This window comes from Tyto alba, unplaced genomic scaffold (assembly GCF_018691265.1).
Source record: "Tyto alba isolate M040663 unplaced genomic scaffold, T.alba_DEE_v4.0 Super-Scaffold_22, whole genome shotgun sequence".
Classification (NCBI taxonomy): Eukaryota; Metazoa; Chordata; class Aves; order Strigiformes; family Tytonidae; genus Tyto; species Tyto alba.
Genome location: NW_024881296.1, coordinates 25,542,643 through 25,563,490, shown reverse-complemented (window position 1 = coordinate 25,563,490; position 20,848 = coordinate 25,542,643). Strand labels below are relative to the sequence as shown.

Sequence of the window (20,848 nt, the reverse complement as noted above, 5' to 3'; positions counted from 1 at the left end):
TTCAAACCCAGCACATACCACACCTCTTTCTAGACATGAGTTCACTAAAAGCAGGGTTTCAGAAACAAGGTGGAATTTACTTAAATAATCAAGCATTTAGCAATGTTTTTCTTGTCCATGCTTTTATTTCCCACTGAGCACCCCTCTTATTGATAGGACGAAACCTCTTTCTTGACCTCTCCCCACATCCCTCTTTCCCCTCCCACTGCCTCTGTGCCTCCTCTCACTCAACCCTGCACCATGCTCAACATATGCCCAGCCCCTTCCTGCTCCCTCTGAAAACCCATATGTGCTGTGAAACTCCCCACCTACAACGACCACACGTTGCTGTCTGGATCCCACTCTCTTCTTGTTTTCTATCAGTTTAAATCTATTGACTTCAGTGGTGTTGCTTCTCCCCTCTCAGCTTTGGCAAGAGTCAGAACCTCTGCATCTGGCCAGGCTGTTCAAGGATAGAGTCTTTCTGGGGAACAAAAGGCTCCTGTTGTTTGTCCAGCAAAATAAAGCATCCTCTGGACTTATAGCACAAATGGTGTATTAACAGTATTTCCAGGATGAACCATAGCTTCTTCCCAGGAAAAGAGCATCCTTGTTACTGTCCTGCTCTCAAACTCTTCTGCCTCTGTGAGGTAGGGAAAGGGCGTTTGGCAAAACCTCTCAGTGACACTGGGAATTGTTGCTGAGTCTTAGGGAAGTCTTCTGCTAGAGGTTGGTCCTGCCATATGCCGAACCCTCAGCCCTAACCCAGGGAAACCTATTCCATGCGCACGGTTCAGCACTTCCTCAAGAGGCTTCCTCTTTTGCCTAGCAATTTTCAAGACCGTGCCAGAGGAGAGATGTTTATACCTAAAGCCTGATGAATGTGCATCTAACCACTTTGTCTTTATAGAGATGTTACTAATCAAGGGTTTTGGTGTCGTTCATAAAGCATACTTTTTCAGTAAATGACAATCTTCATTACTGACTGAAAAATGGGGATTTTTCAGAAGCAGAGCCCAGATATTTTGCTGCCATTTACAAGCCTTCAGAATATCCTTCCCTCCCTCCCTGTGAAACTCCCTCACCACAGGTAGAGAGAAGTGTACTTCACAGAAGGAAACACCTTTTGGAGGCCCACAGATCCCCTGTACTCAGCGCAGCCGTTGCCCTGGGACTTAGAAGAATTGCATGAAGCTGTATATTTAGCGTGTTAGCATTGCCTATACAAACCCACAGCATCTAAAAACAAGTACAGCTTCTCCCAGAGGCACCTGCGTGATGGTTTCTATGTGGGAAGAAACAGACACAGTGAAAGGGAAGCGAAACATTTTGCCCGAAATGGCATCTTACGGAGTCAGATCTTTGCAGTGACAAATCTGCACTGAGCCAAGCCAGATTTCACATTTTCTAAATGTGTTCTTAGGCATCTTTGTCATGATTGGAAACACCACAGCTGAAGCTGTACATCAATTCTGCAGGTTTGTCAACTCAAAGTGTTTTCAATGGCTGGGCGCTGAGGTCTCTGTTTACCCTGCTTTCTCTATTTGCTTCTTACCTGGGCAGATTGCTCTGCCTCTGTGAATCCTCATCGATTTTCCTGGGAGTGAAATGTCATTACTACAGCAGACTGTGTACATCAGGTACTTTGAAGAACAGCATCATTAGGGTTCTGTGTCATTAGTGGTTCTTCTAATGTACCCCCGTAATGCTTTCTTCTCTATGAGGTGGCACTGATTATCTGATTTATCTGCTTCATCAGCTCGTAACACTGCACCACCGGAGTCTCACACAACCTCCAATGTGTTTATCCTCGCACAGCTGAGGGGTGGGGAGTGAGCATGGTACAAGCCGTTCCCATAGGAGGTCAGATGTTGGAGGAGCTTGCACAAAATTGTTCAGCAAGTCTGTGGCTGAACAGGGATTTGAACCCAGGTTTAAGTGCCTGTGACAGAAATTAACTGTGAGCCAAGACCACCTCATAGCTAAAGAAAACTGGGACACAGGTTGGTGAACTATGAGATTTCGGGAAGGGGAACAAAGAGCTTTGGATCTCTGCAGACCTGATCTTCTCAGTCCTTACTCAAAATTGCCCTTAAACAGACTGAAGTATTTTGGTCACGCAACTATGGATTGTGATGGGGTTGTTCTGTATTCACAAATTAAACAAGTTTATGCCTGGAATATATGTATGTTTAACATTTAAATAATTGCAGCCTGTTGTTCAACCCCACCTAATATTTGTATCTTTCTTTTGCCTATGTGTAGTCAGTGAGACATTGCTTTAATCCTGTAATAATTGAATCTGATCATACACATTTGCTGATTTCTATGTGATAATTTAATTACCTACAAGGATAAAAAATAAGTCATGTATTTTGTGAAGTTCTTTTTTTTGAAGGCTCCTGGTGAGATATTTTCTGTTCAATCAGAAGAGATTTAGGGCATATATCATATTAAGTTTCCATTTATAGTTAGCTTTCAAGAGTTAATAAATCGTTACCTGTCACACAGCGCTGATGAAGCACCCAAACCCAATGTTTGTCTATCTGTTGTAATTGGGACTTCCCATATTCTAGTTAGCACCTTACAGTCCTAATCCTCAGCTGACCTGAGGCTGTGACTATATTGGTATTTCATGTCAGGATGGGGCCTGGGTACACATTATCATCTTCCAGATCTTCTTTGAAAGGAAACTTGTGCACGTGGACAGGAAGGGAGCTCTGGTATGTTCCCATAGGTCTTCTCATCTAAGTGGTTGAGGGACCAGCACCATGAAGGACACCATGAAGCCCATCTGCCCTGCAGATGGGGTTCAGCCATGACACATACACTGGGACCTGCCTGACACATAGATATATTCATGGTCTGGAACTCTTAATTTCCCTGAGGTCTGAGTAGATGCAGCTTTGTGTCCTCCTTTGGGCTCTTTGGCACAGGCTGTTGCCCACCTGTATGCCCAGCCGCAAGGGTCTGTACTGGTTTCCTATAGCTGCACCATTGGCTAGTGCGTGCTCAAGCACGTAACTACCATTCACCAGCCCAAGTGAAACTCAAAGCAAACAGATTGGATCAAAACCCAATCTCTCTTGGGTTCAATCAGCACGAGACATTTGCATACTTGCTAGGACTTAAGATGTTCATATATCCTTCTGCCCTGTGGTGGTTTTGTCACCATTCCTCAGTGTTGGTTTGGCTCAGCCAGACACCTGTAGACTTGCAGCTCTGCAGAGCCCCCTCCCCAAACCAGGGAATCTCTTCCTTTTACGCAGGCAGATTGCTTTTCCCTTGGCTGGCTCCATAGTTCAGCAATAGCGTCCTCACACAGAGGCACAATTCTCTGCCCTTGTCTCCCAGCAGCCTGCTGCTGCTGCAGTTCTGAGGTGTCTCTGGGACCTGGGGGGCTTTGAAGCCCCACCGGGATTCCCTGCTTTCTCTCATTTTCTCCAGGAACCCAGCACTCTCCAGGCAGCCACCTCCCACAGAGGAGCTGGAGGAAACCGGTTGCATCTATCAGATGGCCATCTCACGGCCTCCAGTTTAGTGCTCCTATGCAACTAGATTTCATCAGATACGCATTAACAAATTACCTAAATTGGCACATTAATCAATTGTCATTAACTGATACAGAATCTAGCAGATGAAGAAGGTCCTTATTAGTAATTTTTAACCCTTTGTATTGGTGTGATTGTAGCTATCTGTAACATGTACTAATGCAACATGCCTATGATAACTTATATTTTTTATAAGCTCTTTATAAGACACTTATAAATAGAATCTTAATATGAAGTGTGACAGATTTCTAATCTTTAGTCTCTTCTTAACCCTCCAAGTGCTTCCTTTCTGGAAATACAGAATATATCCAGTATGCCCTAGATATTCTCCATTCTTCCTGAAGACTTTAGCACTCAGCTATTGATTTTCTCCAGTTCTTAATCAGTGTAAATAGATGAGTGTTGCAGCCAAATTTGTATTTAAAATTTAGAAAGGACAAATAAGATCAAAGGGGCAGTGAGGGGGTGATGACTAGAAAATGTATTTTGTTGCTCATGTGATGCTGTGAGGCTGAGGAGGATTCATGTCAATATAATACAGATACAAAAATCTGTATTTATTTTCCATTGCAGTAAAAAGAATTAGAGTATCTGAGTGAATTATTTAAAAGAAGGGAAAAAATCTTGAGAAGATACTGTGTGGCATTTGTGTAGTGTCAGTACTTTGTGGCATTCATTTTCACCAAATGCAGTGTGTGTAATGGTCTCCTTTTCACTGCTGGGCAAACACTGTGGCACAAATTACTTGTTTAGGGTTACACAGCAAATCAGTGCCAAAATAGGGGATGGAACACAAATTTCCTGGTACCCTCCATGTACTGCTTCTGTTCACCTTCTGCTGTCAGGGGAGAGATTTTTTATTTGAAAAGAAAGTAATTTTTCATTTATAAGGAGGAAACTCTAGGAGTATAGGGAAGGGACATGTTTAGGAGTCTCCACTGGTTTTATTTGTTTGTTTACTTCTATGGGGAAAAAGCCTGTGGATCAGACACTCAGGTAAGGTGATATGGAAAATTTAGAAATAATACCTGTTCACTTCAGCATATGTAATTCAGATTTTGTTGAGTCTAATCCCTCCACCATCCAGTGCGGTTTTACCTTGACTTTAAAAAAAGTAAAGCCCTGTAGTTACTTTTCACCCTTTCCTTACATTCAGCTATGAATAGTATAATAATGAATGTCTCCAGGCAATTAGTACATTGACATGCATTTGCAGATAAGCACATCTACCGTGTTTATCACAAACCATAGGGAACATCAGGTTCAGAACTTGTAGGATTTAAAGCATTGACAAAGTTAATAGATGCAAACTGTAATCTAATCTAACACTTTCTCAGCCATAGATTCCTCCCCCTTTTCTTTTTTCTTAAAACTTTTGCTGTTGCATCACTGATAAATCACAGTCCTTTGCTCTGTAATATGTCCCTTTTTTATTTAAAGTTTTGCCTTCCTACCCGTTAAACCTATCTTCATTAGAGTTACTTTTACTTTTCAGAAATGTGTATTCAGTATTATAGGCTTGGAGTTCTTTTGTTTTCTCCCTGAAGAGGTAAAACCCTGGGGGATTTAAGTATCTACTTGATAGGCTCGCACAATCTTAATCAGCCTATAATGGAGCTAATGGCTGTTTGTCATCCTTGGAGATATAAATTTCCTGGTGATGTCTACTGCAGTCAGTGCATGAAGTATGCTCTGACTGCCAGCAAGGTCTAATAACCAGGAGAAGGGCAGCCAGCTTCATTAGGGAGAGCGAGACTGTACCGGCTGCTTTTCTGGGGAACTCTGCTTTTTTGAATACTGAGGGGGGAAAATGGATAATGCTGGTAAGTGAAATAAAACAGATCTTCATTCTTAGTGGAGCTGTGTGGTTCGTTTGTATCCTGCCTCACTTGCTGCAGGAGATGTGTTTCTCTAATCTTTGTGGCTTCTTCCTTTTCAATGTTCTTTATTAAAGCAAATTTCTATGTGTAAAATGTGACACACTTAAGTTGTTAACCCTTTAACAGTCTGATTTTTGTGTTTTAAGTCTGTATTTCCTGGAAATGTGAACCTAAACTGCAATGTAAGATCTGCCTTTATAAGGTTTCAGTGTTATTTCGGAAGCTATATGCAGGAAATGTGTCAGGAAGGGAAAATGCTTATACTTCAGTAGGAAAATATCTCTCACAGATTGAAATAGGAGTAGATAGGTAACTAATAAAGCTAACAAAAAGTAGATAATGCATCTCTCATATGTCTTATTTTAAGCTGTTTCTGTTTCCTCCATATAATGACTTGCTCTCTGTTATATTTAGTGCATAAGATACTGAATATATTTGCACTTTTTATTGTTTTCTTTGATGTTCCAACTTTAGATCATGCATTTTCATGCCAAATAATACACTTCATAGTTTCTAAGGAGGCACACACACTACCAACATTGCATCTGTGATGAAATGCATTATTTGCATTTCCCTTTTGTATTATCTTCTAACACTAAGCAGAGCAAAAAGAGAGCTCTTTGGGATGGATATTTTGCATGTTGTTTTGACTGTTGCAAAACTTGAATATGTCAGTATCTCACTGATTTATTGGTACTAGTGCAATTACATATCAGGACACAGAATCTGCAGTAGATTCAGTGCCCTTTGAAACCTGCTCAAATCATCAGGTTTGTCTGATGTAAACATTAAAAGTGATGTTTACCTCCACAGTGTGTGAAAAAATTATTCTACAGTAGATTTCAGAGATAATACTATATGCATAGCTTATTTTTGTGTGGTTTTGTGGGTTTTTTATTTTTTGTTTTTGCTTTAATAATATTAGCAAAACTCTTGCTTCTGTCTGTTAAGGTGTCCAGATCAATCTCACGTGTATTGCTACTGACTTCTGCGACAGATTAAAGGGTCTTGCTGCTTTTTCTTCTATAAAGTTCAAGGCAAAAAGAAAAAAAAAAGTATTTCCAGAAACTAAAATGTTGGCATCAGAAAATTACATTCCCAGTAACTATGATCTTAAAAACTGACATGGTCCTAGTATAAGGTTAATTTTTGTGAAATAAATAAGATTAGGAATATTCTTTACACTTTGTGCTTTGGCCAGCTTTTAGGAAGCTCTAACATAATAAATGATGATAACGTGTGTTCGATATTCCATGACGAGGCAGAATTTTCTGGTCATGGGGGAAGGATTCCTGTTCTCCGGCACAGAACGCCTGTGGGCAAGAGATACCCTGGCAGGCAGAGCTGGTAATTCCTTCAGGTTTTTAAACTCCCCAGCATCAACAACTAATACTATTGAAGTCTTGACAGAGCTATCACTTTAATCCAGCTATAAGAATCTCTTCTGGAATGAGTCACATTTATTTTAAAGGCCAGTTTTGGGAGGATGAAGAGGGAAACTAGTATCTGAAAACTATAGAAACAGATTTTCCTCTGTGTGTATGTTGTTTTTTGCCTTAGGAAGATTTTGTGTTTGGTTGCTATCTGCAAAATTTGGAAGTTAAAATAAGTAAAGCTTTGCCCTCTGTACAACTTTACCAGCTACTCTCAAAGCCTCTTATAACACCAGTTTGCTGAATAACTCTAGATTTTTTTTTTTTCATGCAGAAACAGTGACTGATACTTTGCATTTTTTAGAAAACAATCTATGTACAGTTAAAATTAGTTAAAATAATTCTTTTTGGATGGAGAATTGAAATATAGCTTTAAAAAAAAATCAAACCAACCTAACAATAGATGGAATTAAGCCTTAGTGAAGATGTCACAGCAGAGGGTAAGGCCGTGCTCTGGCTTCCACTGTGGTTACCAGCAAGCCTCTCACTGCCTGCAGTCAGCTTGGTCCAAACCCCCAGTGAGCTTCAGCCCCATGCGTGGCCTGGGCAAACTCCCTTCTCCAGGCAGCTCCTCTAAGAGTCAGAGAATCAGAATCCTAGAATGGTTTATGTTGGCAGAGATCTTAAAGATCACCTAGTTCCAACCCCCCTGCCATGGGCAGGGACACCTTCCCCCAGCCCAGGGTGCTCCCAGCCCCATCCAACCTGGCCTTGAGTCCTTCCAGGGAGGGGGCAGCCAGAGCTTCTCTGGGCAACCTGTGCCAGGGTCTCACCACCCTCATTAGATATAAGGAAGAATTTCCTCCTTATATCTAATCTAAATCTACCCTCTTTCAGTTTAAAGCTATTCCCCTTTGTCCTATTACTACATGTCCTTGTAAAAAGTCCCTCTCTGAATTTCCTGTAGGTTGCCTTTAGGAACTGGTAGGCCACTATAAGGTCTCCCTGGAGCCTTCTGTTCTCCAGGCTGAAGAACCCCAATTCTCTCAGCTTGTCCTCATAGGAGAGGTGCTCCAGCCCTCTGATCATCTTCATGGCCCTCCTCTGGACTCACTCCAGCTACTTCCACACTTTGAGTGGTGTAGGGAATACATCCATTTACAAAGAGCCTACAGGGAGCTGGGTAAGCACCGCCAGGTCTACAGAGGTATTTTTAGGGCTCTTGATCTCTAATTGCAACCAAATGGAGTCAGGTGCCAGTGTGGGGGCTGTGCAGCTGAACACCTCTGTAGATCTGGCCCATGCCCTCTTGACTTCTACAGGGATGCGAGCACACCTTTGAAAACCCACATGGTGTAATCTGGGTACTAACGAACTCAGAGAGGAGCAGGATATTTACAACCATAAAACTAACTGCCTAATTAATTTGTTCTTCAGCAGTTCACCAATTGAAATGTAAACATGCTAATATATACAAACTGGATACCTGCCTGAATTCTTTCTAAAGAGATGCTATTTCTGGCAATACAAAACCGCAGAATATTAGCACAGCTGCGAGTTTCAGCCACCAAGTGTTAGAAATAACAATTTGGTTATCAGTGTCAGTGAATCAGGCCTTTGTTATTAAATTCATCATGCTGCCAAAGAGACTTTCAAAGTCAGACCATGGATAATTGTTGGGCAAAACTCCATCTTCTGCTCTGCATAACAGAAATATCTCTGTAATTCATCATTCATCTTCTGTGCCATCATTAAAATCATCTTCTGGCCAAAACTGTTATTTGAAAAGATTGGTGTTGCTAATAGGTCACCTATGTGCACCTTTTAGCTGTTTTGGTCCATGTTATTTTGCGGTTTTAAGAAACAACATTTTCATTTAAGAAGTCATTTCTTTTAAATGTTAGATTGCTTATATTTTTGATCTGTGTACTGAGACAGCTACCCATAATGGTTGTCTCATGTGTTCTTTTAAAAGCCTTTCCTGGAATAACAATAAAATATTCATCCATCTGTGTATGGCACATCAGGACAGTTCTAGTTGTAATTTTTTGCCCATTTTGGCTTCAGCTGTTTGTGACAGGCTGGCTGCAGGTATTCACCTGCAAGACTGCCTGCCACCATGGGCAGGGGAGGGCAGCCATCAGCCCCCCTGCCTGCCTCCACTGCCAGGTCCTGGGCTCTGACTTTGCTGCACACGTCTGCTTTGGGCCAGACACATCAAGCCTGGTGGCAGCAATGATGTAATAAAACTCATTTTAAAAAAACAGGGAAGGTCTGGAAATAACTCATGGGGGAAAAGCGAATATATACATAGCAAGAAACTTGCAGTAGCAGGAAGATAAAAGCTGCGGAAACAGGCATGCTCCCAAGTGATGCTTTTGTGGGGGGATTTCCTGTAAGAAGGAGTGAGATCAGCATCTTCCCTTCCCCTAGAGCTCCTAGTCAGCTGTGTTGTGCCCAGACAGGTGTCTCACCTTAAAGTGGACAGGTCTCACACATTCATTCATGACCAAGGAACATGCCAACGCGAGGTGCCAAAAGCAGGGGGAAGGATCTCATCAGGGTGAATGACACCATAGCAAGGTGCCACATCATGCATGCCATACCAGTATTGAAGAAAAACGGGAGGCCTTGTTTCGTGTTTCTTGGGGATTTATATGACTTCTTTGCACTTGGAATATTATTTTAGCAGTAATGAGCTAGCTGTGGTTAATTGTTACCCTGAATTATGTTGGCTCCACAGCTGTGGCTGCAGGCTATATCTTCCAGTAAATACTCTAAAGGGACTGGAAGTCTTGCATATTGAATATCCTACCTCTGAGGAATATCCAGTAGCACATCGAACTTCATATTGGACCCGTAGCAAAACTTAGAGCTTTCCACTGAAGCAAGACTATTTAACTTGAGGCTTGAAATGCTGTGGGACAGGGTGAATAGCAAGTGTCAATTTAGCTGCCTGCTGCATGATGCCACATGTCACAGGAAGGGTAAGAGACACAGGAAGCTGTTTGCTGACAGCAATTCCATTGCTTTTGTAGTAACTGATCATTTTTGTATTTCAGTAAGTCACTAGGACTTAATTAGCATCCTTTAAATATAAGACTGCTAGGACTAAATGCAGGCTAAGGATTTGACCTTAGAGATACTTTGTAGTGTCTCACTCGCATTTGAGGCAAACAGGGTACATCTTTTTAAAACACAGGGGGAGAAAAACACTCAGGTAGTTGGAAGAGCAAGCTGGGAGGTGAGTTTCAGATTATGATCCTGGTTTTCTCATCAACTCACAGTGTTCAAAAACCTCTAATGTGGTCCAGCTGATCTGTGTGTGGAATTAGGCTAGATAACAATCTCAGTGCATTGTAAGGTTCACTTGTTGCTCATAAAGAGCTCCGAAATCCTTTGGTCATCTAAGGCTTAAGCCTGGCTGAATTGTCCCTATCAATTTGGTAAACCTATTGAAACAAAACCACTTGCAATGGAAACAATGATATTGTAACTGTGGTTTTGTCAGCCCTTTGGATGCGATGACAACTCCAAACTCCAGCAGCAAAATCAGTCATGTCCTGCTGGCAGCTTCTGTTTTGATCCTTGGTGGTACTTTGTCCATGTTCTTTCCAATAGTGTGAAGATGTTTTTGGAAAGGACAACAACATTTCCTTTCTCTCCATCTCACTCTTATGCATATGTTCATTTATTGTCCCTGCAAAATGGGGCCATCAATGATGCCATGTTGACCTTTATTGGGTTCATATGCCATGTTCTATATATCACAAAATGGTTTGCACATAGGCAATAAAATACAAAGCAATAATCAACTCTTTTATACTACAATGTCTATCTTTATTTGCCTCCTGTTTGCACTCATGGCCTCAGTTTAAGCAGATGGTCTAGTATAAAATAGATCACAGGTCACTGTCTGCTAGAAAGTTGAATTTCTTCTTGTAATTTTAGAATAATACTTATGACTTATGCCCTTTTACCCAGAAGCTGAAACAGTGTGCTTATAAAGCCACTATCTTGAAAACTTTTCTGTGAGGATTAAACTTCCTTGTGATGCTGTTGCTTCCAATGTAATTTTCAAGTCTGTATACACACAGACCAGAACAAGTCTATAAGAGCTTGCACTAGAAGTAACCAAATACCATGTAGGAATAAAATTATGGAGCATCTTCTAATGTAGAGATGGTCCACCCACCCTACTTCAAATGGCTCTCTTTAGCTAGAAATACTGTGGTTGCACTGTGTTGACACAATATTTTATGCAACTATTCCTGATGCTACAGTACTTCTTATAAAGAAGTAACATGAACTCTAGCTGAGTGGGAGAGACATTATAATACAGATTTTATTTTCTAATAAGTTCTGATTCTGTTTTTTGATAAAAAACTAGCAAGCATCAGACCATTAGGTGCTGAGTTCATGCCTTATGCTTATATCTGCTGGTTTTGTAAGTTTTTTGGCAAACTGTCCTCAGACCCCTGTTCTGCACTCTGAATCATCACTTCCACCTATGGTAAAGAAGCCAGTGTTGTGTAGAGAAGTAGAAATCCAAATTTGACAGGTAGCTCTTCCCCATTGCTTCTAGCAAGGACCAGACCATGGCTGCAGGAGCCAACCATTTTGACAGCACGAGGTAAAAGTCCACAGGAGGAAAATTTTTATTAAGAGGGGCACTGGCACAAATCACTCTGAGAAAAGCAGTCTGAGCTCCAGGGGCTTTGAACACCCTAAACTGAGGGAGCTAGAAGTGAGCTGCAAGGGGGAAAGCGAGATTGTATGACCAAAGAGCAGGTGGCTGATAATAAGGATCTAATCTGCTGCTGTTTAGTTATCATTCATAGTCTCTAACTGTGAGTCTTTTATGAAATTTGATATTTAATTATGGGGTGACTTGCAGGGGTATTTCTTTGGGATCTAAAAGTAGACTGGATGGAATTTTACCAAAAAGTACTTTTTTTTTTTTCTCTGTCTGACTACTTAACCATTTTTTATATTTTCACATAAAACGTTTATGAGACTTCTTCCTAAAGTATAATTGGAAAATATAAGTAACTTAGGACTATAAAAATACCTAGCAACCTTCTCCCAGCAGACAGAAGTAAATCCTGAATGAAGCAGCTGAGGTGGTCTCTAATCGCTCCTTCTGGCAGGTGGGGCCCTGCAGCCCCTGGGTGAACATGGAGGGCCCAGGGCCAAAATGAGTGTCCCCCACTGGTGCCCTGTGGAGAGACGGAGTGTTGGAGGAGATGGATCACCCAGATTTGTTATCTCACACTCAAGGAGCCATGTGTGCTTGGCTCTGGGCACAGCTCAGCACTGGAAGGGATGTCCCATTTGCTGCTGGAGATGTAAGAATAAAGAAGTAGACATATGCATTTGAATAAAACTGCTATGTTTTCTGCAGATATTGGGAGGTAGAAGCTAGTGTGGTTTGTACTGATACCAGTACAAAAATACCTTCTCCAAGCCCCTCCTGGGGGCAGTGGTATCAGCAGTAGGACTTCTCACAAGGAGCAGAAGTAGGGATGATGTTTATGGTTGGCTGCTTTATTTCCAGAGGAGACAAAGTCAACCCAGACTTGTCAGCAATGGGGTATTGAGTTGCTGGGAACATATGGCTCAAATAATGGACTTGAGTGCAGAATTAGGTCCCTGAAAACATCCAATTTTCAAATAAAGCAGAAGGCCTAGAAGAAGCTAAACTGGCCAGAACCAAGTATTTGCTTAATATTAGTTTGCTCAGCACCACCATTCCTGTAATGTAACTATCAAAAATTACTGTGATTATTTATTTCCCAACTTATTGTATGCTAAAATCCCTTTAAATGTATTTCTGAATAGCAACAGGCTATTTCATAATGATAGAGACAATCCCATGTATCTATAGAGGGGCAGACACAGCGGGAGACAATCCCAGAAACAATCTTTTCATCCATGGCTTGACCATTGCTGGGAGAAGCCTTGCACAGTATAATTCAAACACAAATATGACAGCAGCTGGTATTTCCACAGGAAACAAAGTTGTGATGGATTCGTCCTAGCTCCAGCTCCTACTGACTCACAAGTCCCTTCTGTCTTTCTCACTGGGACTTGCATTGGTCCAAAAAGCAAGGGGTATTTCATTATGGAGGCTTGTATGGAAACCATGTGGAGGGATGAGCTGAAAATATGTCAATCTTAAACCAGCAGAAAATGCATGTTGCTGGGAGCTGCTTATTGACATTTAGACCATAGTCCAGTAACGCTTTGCTACGGCTTTACTGTCAAGGAAAATGGTTTGTTAATGTAGGAAGCCTATGGAGTTCGTGTATGTGTGTGCATCACAGAAACAGCCTATATATTTTAGCTGCTTTGTTTTAGCTGCAGTTGTTATATAAGTCTCCTTTTTCTTCTCTTTTCTGTTTCTGTTTTTGTTGTTTAATATTATTAAAATAACTAACATGACGCATTATTCTGTTTTAATTTCAAGCGAAATTTGGCAACTTCTAGTGGTGGGATAAGGTTTAATTGCTCTTGGCATTTTAAAAAGAAATGCAAATGACAAAGATATTAAACTGACAAATTATGACAGCTCACATAACACTTTTTTCAATGGATTTTATCCATGCATTTTTAATACCCAGAATAATCAGCCTTAATACTACCATATTTACAATAAATCATTATTCTAATGGAGACATTCTGCTTTGTCAGGCAATATGCAATCAGCAGTTTTCAATAAAGAATCTGAAAACTGTTTAACATTCATTCTGTGACACAAACTTATAAATGCCAGACAATTTTAAATCGGGGCCAATATGCTGCCCTTAAATTGGGATATTAAGAAATAATTAGAACACAGTAAGGGCAGGTTACCAAATGTAACTTTTAAATTCCCTAGTTTGTATCATTTAGCACAGTGATTGTAATATATTATACAGCTTTTGTAAGGCATAAACATGCATTTCCTACACAACAGCTTAAGGCTTTGAGTGGTACCCGCAAGAGGTTGGAGTGGCTGTTTACTTTGGCATGTGTGGCTTCAAGAGGCATGAAGCATCACAGAGTTTAGGACCAAGGATGGACTTGGGATTAAAAATGGGAATGGGAAGCAATGGTAGAGTCCACCTTTCTCCCTTTTCCTACAAAACTCAGTGATCGGGTTTTTTGTTTGTTTGTTTTCTCCTTTGGCATCCCACGAAGGCCATGTCTGCTGTGTGTAATCAGCACCATGCCAGAGGTCCTTGAACTAGCTCCAAGTATGTTTATATGGTGAGGTGCCTTTTGCCTGGCAGACATTAATCTGAACCAGCGAAGAGTGTAGTCACATCAGTGACTGGTTACCCAGCTTGGGTTAGATGGGATGCAGCGGCATCCAACTTGGGACACAGCTTTTCTAGTTCTAGCTGGAGGATCTTTTAACACTGTGACATTGATGCATACAGGCCTCAGAGCCCCACCCTGCCCATGGTTTTGGAGGTGCCAGCCACGCTGATGAATTACCTGTCTTATTTAGAAGCAAAAGGTTGCATGGTGCCATATGAGGGCATCTTGGCAATTATTTGAGGTTACATAGTCTAGATAGTGGGGAAAAATACTTTCTTACCTACATGTGGAAAGATCTGGGGCTAAATTAACTGTCATGAAGTCTTGAGCAAGATTTTGAGGTCCCGCAACATGAACAATTTACTCTTCAATGTCAGCAATGTCTGAAGGTGATGATCATTACATTATTTTATTGTTCTCCAGTTCAAAATAAGGTAACTTCTATTAATATTCATTGGTTTAGCTCTGTGTGCTCATTTTTCAACACAAATACTAGAGGAGATGAAGTAGCTGTACGCATAGCTCTTCATTTTCACACGAGTTTCTGCCACCTTTGCAAACTCTCAAGTCCATAAGTGTTGTGTATATTATTTAATACTGTAGTTCGGGAAACTTGTCTGCAAAGCTGAGTAGGAAGATATAATATTGGCAAAGTAGACGTAATGCTCGTTCAGTCTTATTTTGAAATGCTGAAGGAGGGAGAATAGCAGGTGTTATTTCCATCTTCCCACCCAAAATTGTTCCATTCTCCCAGGAAGGAATAAGAAGGATGGTGGTGGGGTCCCCTTCCTCTCTAAGTTGGTAGCCTGCCTTGTTCTTTCTTCGGCACTGCAGGTGAAGAAGCTAATGATATGACGCTTGAGTGAGGGGGCAGTTTGTAAGGCTACTCTTTAAAGAGCACTTTTCTGAGAGTAGTGTTTTTCCATCGCGTTACTAATGCTGTGCAGGCATCAGTAGAAGTCTGATTCTCCATGCAGTCCTGTTGCCCGTTGTGACAGAGAAACACGCTGTTAACTGTTGTCTACCTGATGCAATGGCTTGCTAATTCAGGGACATGAAAGGCTCAGCTGAGGTAAAGATTGCCCTGAAATAAGTTTCCTCATTTCTGCTTGCAATCAAAGCTAGGTTTCTTTGGGGGTTTTTAATCTCAATTTGAAAACTTGGGAGCAAATTCACCTTATCTCATCCTGTAGAGCAGATGGCTCCCAAGTGTTAAAGTTTGTGGACCTCTTCCAGATGCAGAAAGGTTGTGCAGCTGTTTCAGAGGACTACCCTTGGGGTGAACAAGGTGAAGGCAGAAGTTAGCATCGTTCCTATGATCAGCATTTAACCACGCTTCTGTGGCATCGCTGCCTCTTGTCTGTGATCTCCTTTTCCTTTGCTCTACCTTTAAGCTTTTTTCCCAGACCGTTAAGTGCTACCTCAATGGAGAAGACAGTTGCCACCATTGTGAAAGACAGCTGATAGGTGCTTTCCTGAAAAAGCAACACAAATAAACTTCTCAGCATGTTTTGGATGGAGCTGTGTGACCTCAGGCTCTCCTTTTTTCTGCTTCTGGCACACCACACTTGTCTTTTGCACCTTTGACTATTTACAGCTTATCAGGAAGCACCTAAGCATCCATAGGAGGCAAAGGTGGTGCTTCTCACAGCAAAGCATCTATTGCTGGCTACCACGCTGGATTGGTCCTGGTAACTCCTGTGGTCCCCTTCACTTTCATGTTCCCATGCTGGTCTGCATGCTCAGTGTCAATCTGCATCACCGGGGTTTCTTTTCTTTTCTTTTTTTTCTCCCTTCTGCCCATTTTCACAGTCACAGGATATTATGGGCAGAATGAGAAAGGAAAACAAGTGTTTTGACAATATTAGCAGCTTGGCAACCATAAAGCTTTCCTGTGTCTTTGCAGAGGAGTTTGGAGTACTTATTTCAAGTACTTCCCCTGGTTGTGCTATGCACTGTGCATCAGAGCTCCAGTTCTGCAATTGATACCATGAAAGTAGGTTGCTGTGCTCAAATCCAGTGTTTATCTGAGTCTTCTGAGTTCAGTTTTAGCACTGGTAAGACAGCATGTGCATTGCTGGTTTAGACTGCTTGCATCATGGGGCATCCATTGGCTGTCTCATACTATTTCGAAGGGGGAGTGGGTGAAATCTTAGCAGCAGTTTGGTTTCTAGAAACACAGAAACAAAATGGTAGGGGAACACTTACCTGTATAAAACTGGGCTTCTTCTCCACTGAGAGAAAAAGCAAAGAAAGTTTTCATGATCCTCCTTGACAACTCCCTGGTCACACTGGCTAGACCTGAATGTCAGAAACTGGAGGTTCTTTACAACTGGTATAAAAGGACTTCCCACAGCTGAGGAGTAGTCCCTAAGTTATTTCAGGTTCTGCTGTGTCAAAGATGACTAGTCCAAGACTCTTACCATCCTTAAAAAGCATAACAGCACTTCCACTTTGCTCCCAATTTTTTCCTCCCATTTCAGTGAACGTTACATTATATCAAATTCTGTTACGTGTTCATTTATAGAACAAGCTGTCTTCTCATAATATTTATGGATGGCTGCATCACGTTCTTTATGCAGTTCAGGAGGCATTGCAAACACATGGGAGCAAAAATGTTTCCCAAGCAAAACAACACACTCTTCAGCATGCAGAAGACTGACCTGCGTGGGTGATACTCAGCCACAGCACAGAGCCTGTGGAAAGTCTGCAGTGCTTAGGGACGCTGTTGGAGATGGAGCACTGGGCTGGGTGGACCTTTCCTGTACATGTAGGAGGGATGCAAGTAAGGTTGGGAAGCAGGGAGGCCCCAGCCTGTTGCAAGATGTGTTAGTATATAGTAGTGGCTGGGAGAGAGCTAGGAGAGAGCTGCAGACAGCTGGCCACACAAAGGCACAGAGCTGCCATTTGTTTAGTAGCCCAGAGATGGAGCTGGCAGAGCTTTCTGGCCTTCTGCTTGTGGGCTGGGAAGGCAATGAGTTACCTGTGCTCAGAAACATTCCTCTTCTGAGGGTAACCAGGGAGGGCACAAAAATACCTCTTTGGACTCCCTTGTGAGAGAACTGTAAGCTTTTAAAGAAATTATTACTTATCTGTGTTGTAACAGTTTTTAAAAGGAGTAAATGAGGTAGACTGGTAATCACTATCTGGTGAGTCTGACATCAGTCCCAGGCAAAAATATGGAACAGATGATACAGGGACTGAGCCAGAAAGAATGGAGAGATTGAATACAAATAATTCCAATGAACATGGGTTGGCGGAAAAACAGGTTTGAGGGAATTATTTCATACATCTATCTTGCTGCATTAGAAGATGTTTGACTTGGTTCTGCTGTGTAGAACCTAAAATGGTCCAAAATCAATATGCTATGTATCAAATGGGTTATTCTGTGCCTAAATGCCAGGCTCTAAAATACAAGTGTATTTTGGGAATCATTGCCACCCATCAGGTGTGATTCAGGAGGTATTCAGCAAGAATTGGTTCTTTGCTCCAGGCTATATGGTGCTACTAGCACTGACTAGCAAGAAAATATAAAACTATTTTTAATTGAGATACCAATGTGCTCAGTATGGACAAATGAAAGGCCATATAATCAGGGGAAAAATTAATTAGTTCATAGTTACAGATTGAGAGGCTCAGTGTTGAGAAGCAGTGATTTTGAAAGATACTTGCATAATAATAGCATTATGCTGGAAGCACATGTTCAGCTGATGAGCTCTGTCCCAGAGAGCTAATGCCCTCTTTAAGTGTATTTGCAACACTGAAAGATGTTGTCTTACTCTGATTTGAGCACTAGAGTGACTGCTCCTGGCATATTAGGTCATATTTCGTGTCCCATGTTTTTCTTGAAACACTAAAATCTGGAGAGAATTCAGGAAAGCCTTGTAACTAAGCAATCTGAGACATTGTGAAAGACCAATGAAAGCAAATTTCTTAATATTCTGAACCTCTTTTGCACCTCACCCTAAAATCCCTTTGCAGTTTTCTAACTATAATAATCCTCAAAGAAAACTGTCTCAATGTTTCATACTGGAAAATATGAGTTTGGACCTCTTAGTTCCCACTTATGACTAAAAATCACCAAGATCTATCTGTAGTTGTTGGGATTGTACACTTTGAACATTGTTAGGAACTGTGATACATATATATACTATGCGTGTGTGTATATATATATCTTACATGAAAATATTGGCAATGGGTGATTTGGAATATATTTCAGATCAGAAAAAAGAAGGAAACTATTGACTAGCACCAAGGAAAAACAGTATTGCACAACTTAAAGCAGACAGACTGTTAAAAAGACTGGAAATTTGGGGTCCCAGGTATTTGAAAGCCTCCAGCAGCATGCTTCCTAATCAACACTCAGAATTCCTCCTTCCAGTTTTAATAAAAGCTCTGTTCCTACTGGAGCTAGCTGCCAGTAAGTTAGCTTCATCAGGGGTCCAACTTAAATACCTCTATGCAAACACAGGTAGCATGGGGAATAAACAAGCAGAGTTAGATGTGTGCACACCTGCAGGGTTACGATCTTACTGGCATTGTGGAGACTGGTGAGATGAGTCCTACGACTGGAGTGTTGGAATGGAAGGACACAGGATCTTTAGGAAGGACACGCAGGAGAGACAAGGAGGGGGTGTTGCCCTCTGTGTCAGTGACCAGACAGAGTGCATGGAGCCCTGCCTGGGGATGGATGAGGGGCCAGCTGAAAGCTTATGGGTCAGGGTTAAAGGGAAAGCAGGGAAAGGAAACATTATAATGGGGGTCTGCTATAAGCCACCTGACCAGGAAGACCAAACAGATGAGGTCCTCTATAGACAGACAGGAGCAGCCTCACATTCACAAGCCTTGGTCCTCATGGGAGGCTTCAATCACCCCGATATCTGTTGGAGGGACAAAACACGAGGGAATAATCAATCCAGGAGGTTCTTGGAATGCATTGATGATAACTTCCTTCTCCAGGTGATAGAGAAGCCAATGAGGAGAGGTGCTATGCTGGACCTTGTTCTCACCAACAAGGAGGGCCTAGTGGGGAATGTGAAGCTCAAGGGCAGCCTTGTATGAAGTGACCATAAAATGGTAGAGCTCAAGATCCTTAGGGCAGTGAGGAGGGTGCAGAGCTAGCTCACTACCCTGGACTTCAGGAGAGCAGACTTTGGCCTCTTCTTGGCATCTGCTTGGCAGAGTATCATAGGATAAAGTCCTGGAGGGAAGAGAGGCCCAAGAAAGCTCATTAATATTCAAGAATCACCTCTTCCAAATTCAGGAGCAATGCATCCCAGCAAAGAGGAAGTCAGGTAAGAAGGCCAGGAGGCCTGCATGGATAAACAAGGAGCTCCTGAACAAGCTCAAACATCAAAAGGAAGCCTACAGAGGGTGGAAGCAAGGACAGATTGCCTGTGAGGAATACAGATAAATTCTCCGAGCAGCCAGGGGTCAGGTTAGGAAGACCAAAGCCCTGACAGAATTAATCTGGCCAAGGACATGAAGGACAACAAGAAAAACTTCTATAGGTACATTGGTGTTAAAAGGAAGACAAGGAAAAAATGTGGGCCCTCTCTAGAGGGAAGCAGGAGACTTGGCTACCTGGAATGTAAAGAAGACTAAGGTACTCAATGACTTCTTTGCCTCAGTCTTCACCAGCAAGGGCTCCAGACACACTGTCCGAGACACAGAAGGCAAAGGCGGGGACTAGAAGAATGAAGAACTGCCCACTGTAGGAGAAGAACAGGTTTGAGACCATCTAAGGAACCTGAAGGTCCACAAGTCCATGGGACCTGATAAGATCCATTTGCAGATCCTGAGGGAACTGGTGGATAAAGTGGCTAAGCCACTATCCAGTGCTGTTTAACATCTTTGTTAGCAACATGCACAGTGGAATTGAGTGCACCCCCAGCATGTTTGCAAATGACACCAAACCATGTGGTGCAGCTGACATGCTGAAGGGAAGGGATGCTATCCAGAGGGACCTTGACAGGCTTGGGACATGATCCTGTGCAAACCTCATGAAGGTCAACAAGGCCAAGTGCAAGGTCCTGCACATGGGTCAAGGGAATCCCAAGCCGGGTGATGAGTAGATTGAGAGCATCTCTGTGGAGAAGGACTTGAGGCTATTAATAGATGGAAAACTGACTGTGAGCCAGCAATGAGCACTTGCAGCCCAGAAGGCTGACTGTATTCTGGGCTGCATCAAGAAAAGTGTGTCTAGCAGGTTGAAGGAGGTGATTGTCTACCTCTACTCCGCTCTTGAGACCCCACCTGCAATACTCCATTCAGCTCTGGGGTCCCCAGCATAAGAAGGACACAGACGTGCTTGCGTGGGCCCAGAGGAGGGCCATGGAGATGACCAGGGGGCTGGAGCACCTCTCCTATGATGACAAGCTGAGAGAATTGGGGTTCTTCAGCCTGGAGAACAGAAGGCTCCAGGGAGACCTTATAGCGGCCTACCAGTTCCTAAAGGCAACCTACAAGAAAGTCAGAGAGGGACTTTTTATAAGGGCATGTAGTAATAGGACAAAGGGTAATGGCTTTAAACTGAAATACGGTAGATTTAGATTAGATGTAAGGAAGAAATTCTTTACTGTGAGGGTGGTGAGTCACTGGCACTGGTTGCCCAGAGAAGCTGTGGCTGCCCCCTCCCTGGAAGGGTTCAAGGCCAGGTTGGACGGGGCTTTGAGCAACCAGTTTTAGTGGAAGGTGTCCCTGCCCATGGCGGGGGGGTTGGATCTGGGTGATGTTTAAGGTCCCTTCCAATTCAAACTAT

The 20,848-nt window shown here is 42.3% G+C and overlaps 1 protein-coding gene across 3 annotated transcripts in view; it reads left to right on the top strand.

The window, feature by feature from the left end:
- PHACTR2 (phosphatase and actin regulator 2) overlaps window positions 1-20,848 on the top strand; it is a 143,734-nt gene that overhangs the window by 25,508 nt on the left and 97,378 nt on the right. Inside the window, exon 1 of one of the 3 annotated variants that reach the window (XM_032983180.2) lies at window positions 5,267-5,353. The exons of the other annotated variants lie outside the window; for them this stretch is intronic. Coding sequence (XP_032839071.2) covers window positions 5,341-5,353 — 13 coding nt within the window. The 5' untranslated portion in view covers window positions 5,267-5,340. Of the gene's footprint in view, window positions 1-5,266; window positions 5,354-20,848 lie in introns of those variants that run through there. 3 annotated transcript variants of the gene reach the window in all.